Below are 2,587 nucleotides of genomic sequence, written 5' to 3'. Positions count from 1 at the left end.
GTGGCTTGTACAATCTAGTTCCCCGACCAGGGATCGAACCCAGGCCCCTGCATTGGGATCACTGAGTCTTATCCACTCGACCACCTGGGAAGTTCCTACAGTATAGATACTAACCCTGTATGATATTTGTGTGAGTGTGCTGGTGTAACAGGCTTCCCACTCACTCAGTCTACCATATTGCTTAGGGTATTTTTATTTTTATTGCCATTTACCTGTTTTTGCTTATATGTATTTTCTGATTTTGTCACAATAATCAGAGTCTCTTCTGAACATTTTGCTTCATTACCTGCCAGGCTTTTCCCCAATAAATAGACTTTCTTTAGATGTCTATTATAATCACCAAAGAGTGGATCTTTTCTGTTTCTTGACCAGCATCTATTTTGCCTTATTTTGGTAATGGCACCCCATTTCCTCTGGGGGCCAACCTGATTTCCACTTACAGGCCTTGTGTTTCAGGGGGGCTGATCCCAAGCCCCGTTCCAGGCCTGACCAACCAGGGTTTGGTCCCCAGGCTGTGTTGACTCCTTCATAGAAGGCCCATGGTACTCAGGGCCTGATGTTTGCTGTTAATTACCAAGGACCAGGATGTCTGCACTAGCCTGAAGGTGCTAGCAACCTGCACCCAGAGGAATCTTCCCAAAAATCTAGCCATCAGTGAGAAAGGGGAAACCGAGAGAAGGAGAGAGAGAAGGCCGAATCTTGAAGGCATCGCTGAACTCTGTCTGTGCAGAAACTTTCCCTTAGACTTCAGGCTTTTGTGAGCAACTACCAGTCTTCTCAATCATTCCTTCACAAAGTATAAGGTTATCTCACCCACAACAAACTTGGGTTTGCCCTGTGACCTCTCAGATGGCCGCAGAGCATTCATGGGGAGAAGAAATACTTTTGAGCCTGGTGCTGGGAGAAGTGACAGCAACTGTTACCTACTGATGTGGCTGGATTATGGTAGGCCTTTCTCTGCATTAGCCAGTATCCTTACCATGCTGATCATTCAATATTTTAATATCTCTTCTGGGTATAAAATAGTGCTGGAGAACTTGACTTCTGAAACCAGACAGGGTTCAAATCACAGATTCAGTGCTTATTGATATGTGCCTTTGAATAAGTCACTTATTTCCTCTGAGCCTTAGCTTCCCCCTGTATAGAATGGGTATAATAATGGATGGCACTTACCTAGAGGTGACAGGGTAGTTGGAAGGATTAGATGTTTAGCTCCTTCTTCTCTCCATGATAAAAGTGAAAGTGAAGTCACTCAGTCGTGTCCAACTCTTTGCGACCCCATGGACTGTAGCCTACCATGCTCCTCCGTCCATGGAATTTTCCAGGCAAGAGTACTGGAGTGGGTTGCCATTTCCTTCTCCAGAGGATCTTCCCAACCCAGGGATCGAACCTGGGTTTCCTGCATTGTAGTCAGACGCTTTACCATCTGAGCCACAGGGAAGTCACATATCTGCTTATGATAAGTAGTCACTAAATATTAGCTGATAACCCCAGGGGAAGCACGACACAACAGATTGGAACCTTCACTCCAGCCACCTTCTTAATGAAGAGCACAAGCTCGAATAGGTTTATCTGGGTCCACACATTTCCAGAGAACACTCGAGGGTTTACAGATCCTTTGTTATTCTCTGCCCTCTCAGCCTAGCTAAGCAGGGAGAAAATGGAGATTGTTTATTCCACATCACAGGGTTAACCCCTGTATTAGCACATTTGGGCTGCAAATTCAGTGTCCAGTGAAGCCTGCTTCCTGGTTCATAGATAGCTGTTTTCTAGCTGCATTTCACATGGAGAAGGGGGCCAGGGAGTCTGTGTGGTCCCTTTTATAAGGGCACTAATCCCAGTCGTGAAGCCTCCACCCTCATGACCCAATCAGTTCCCAAAGTCTCCACCTCCAAGTACTATAGCTTTCAACCATACACACTTTGTGGTGAGACACAAACCTTAAGTCTGTAGCTCCCCACAACCAGGACGGACAGTCAGGGCTAGGAGCTGCCCAAGCCCCTCCCCTTCCCTTGTGCCGACTCACCACTGCTGCAAAACTGAGCCTCTGCAGAAGAACTGGCCAAGTGAGTCACCAGTGTGGGCAGAGAGGTGCTGGGAGGGGTCCCTTATGACATTTATCACAAATTGACATCTGCATCCCACCCTTTCATGAGAGCCACAGGATCCTGATTCCTGGTGGGCACCTGCCCCTGTATACAACCTTCCTGCTTTGCTAAGACACTTGCCTGAGTCTCCTTAGACATCTGCAAACATGGCTACAAACAGCCCCACAGACTCAGCCCACTAGGGCAGCCACTCCAGAGGCACAGGACCCTTGCTCTGCAAGTACCTGTGACATCGCCAGCTTCGACAGTCCCCTGTGACCTCACCATCTGGGGAGCTCAGCCCAGCAGGGCCATGGCCACTCTCTCAACCAGCACAAGTAACAAAGGGCCTAGATGACCACCGTGCCCTCGGGAGAGGCCAGAGCCACCAGCACCCCTCCAGATGGGGACAGCAGGTCTACAGACATCCCAGCAGTGGGGTCCCAAAGTCAGGTCCCCCTCCTCGCAGATGACCTGGTGTCTCTTGATGCTGTAACATC

At 48.7% G+C, this 2,587-nt stretch overlaps 1 protein-coding gene across 1 annotated transcript in view; it reads left to right on the top strand.

The window, feature by feature from the left end:
• Window positions 1-2,418: 2,418 nt before the first annotated feature.
• LOC104986415 (chromosome unknown open reading frame, human C2orf57) overlaps window positions 2,419-2,587 on the top strand; it is a 1,286-nt gene continuing 1,117 nt past the window's right edge. The window contains exon 1 of the mRNA XM_010836962.1: window positions 2,419-2,584. Within this exon, the coding sequence (XP_010835264.1) occupies window positions 2,442-2,584 (143 nt within the window). The 5' untranslated portion in view covers window positions 2,419-2,441. The remainder of the gene's footprint in view (window positions 2,585-2,587) is intronic.

This window comes from Bison bison, unplaced genomic scaffold (genome assembly GCF_000754665.1).
Source record: "Bison bison bison isolate TAMUID 2011002044 unplaced genomic scaffold, Bison_UMD1.0 scf7180017864068, whole genome shotgun sequence".
Lineage (NCBI taxonomy): Eukaryota > Metazoa > Chordata > Mammalia > Artiodactyla > Bovidae > Bison > Bison bison.
The sequence above is the reverse complement of the archived record's forward strand: the minus strand, read 5'-3'. Positions and strand labels throughout refer to the sequence as shown.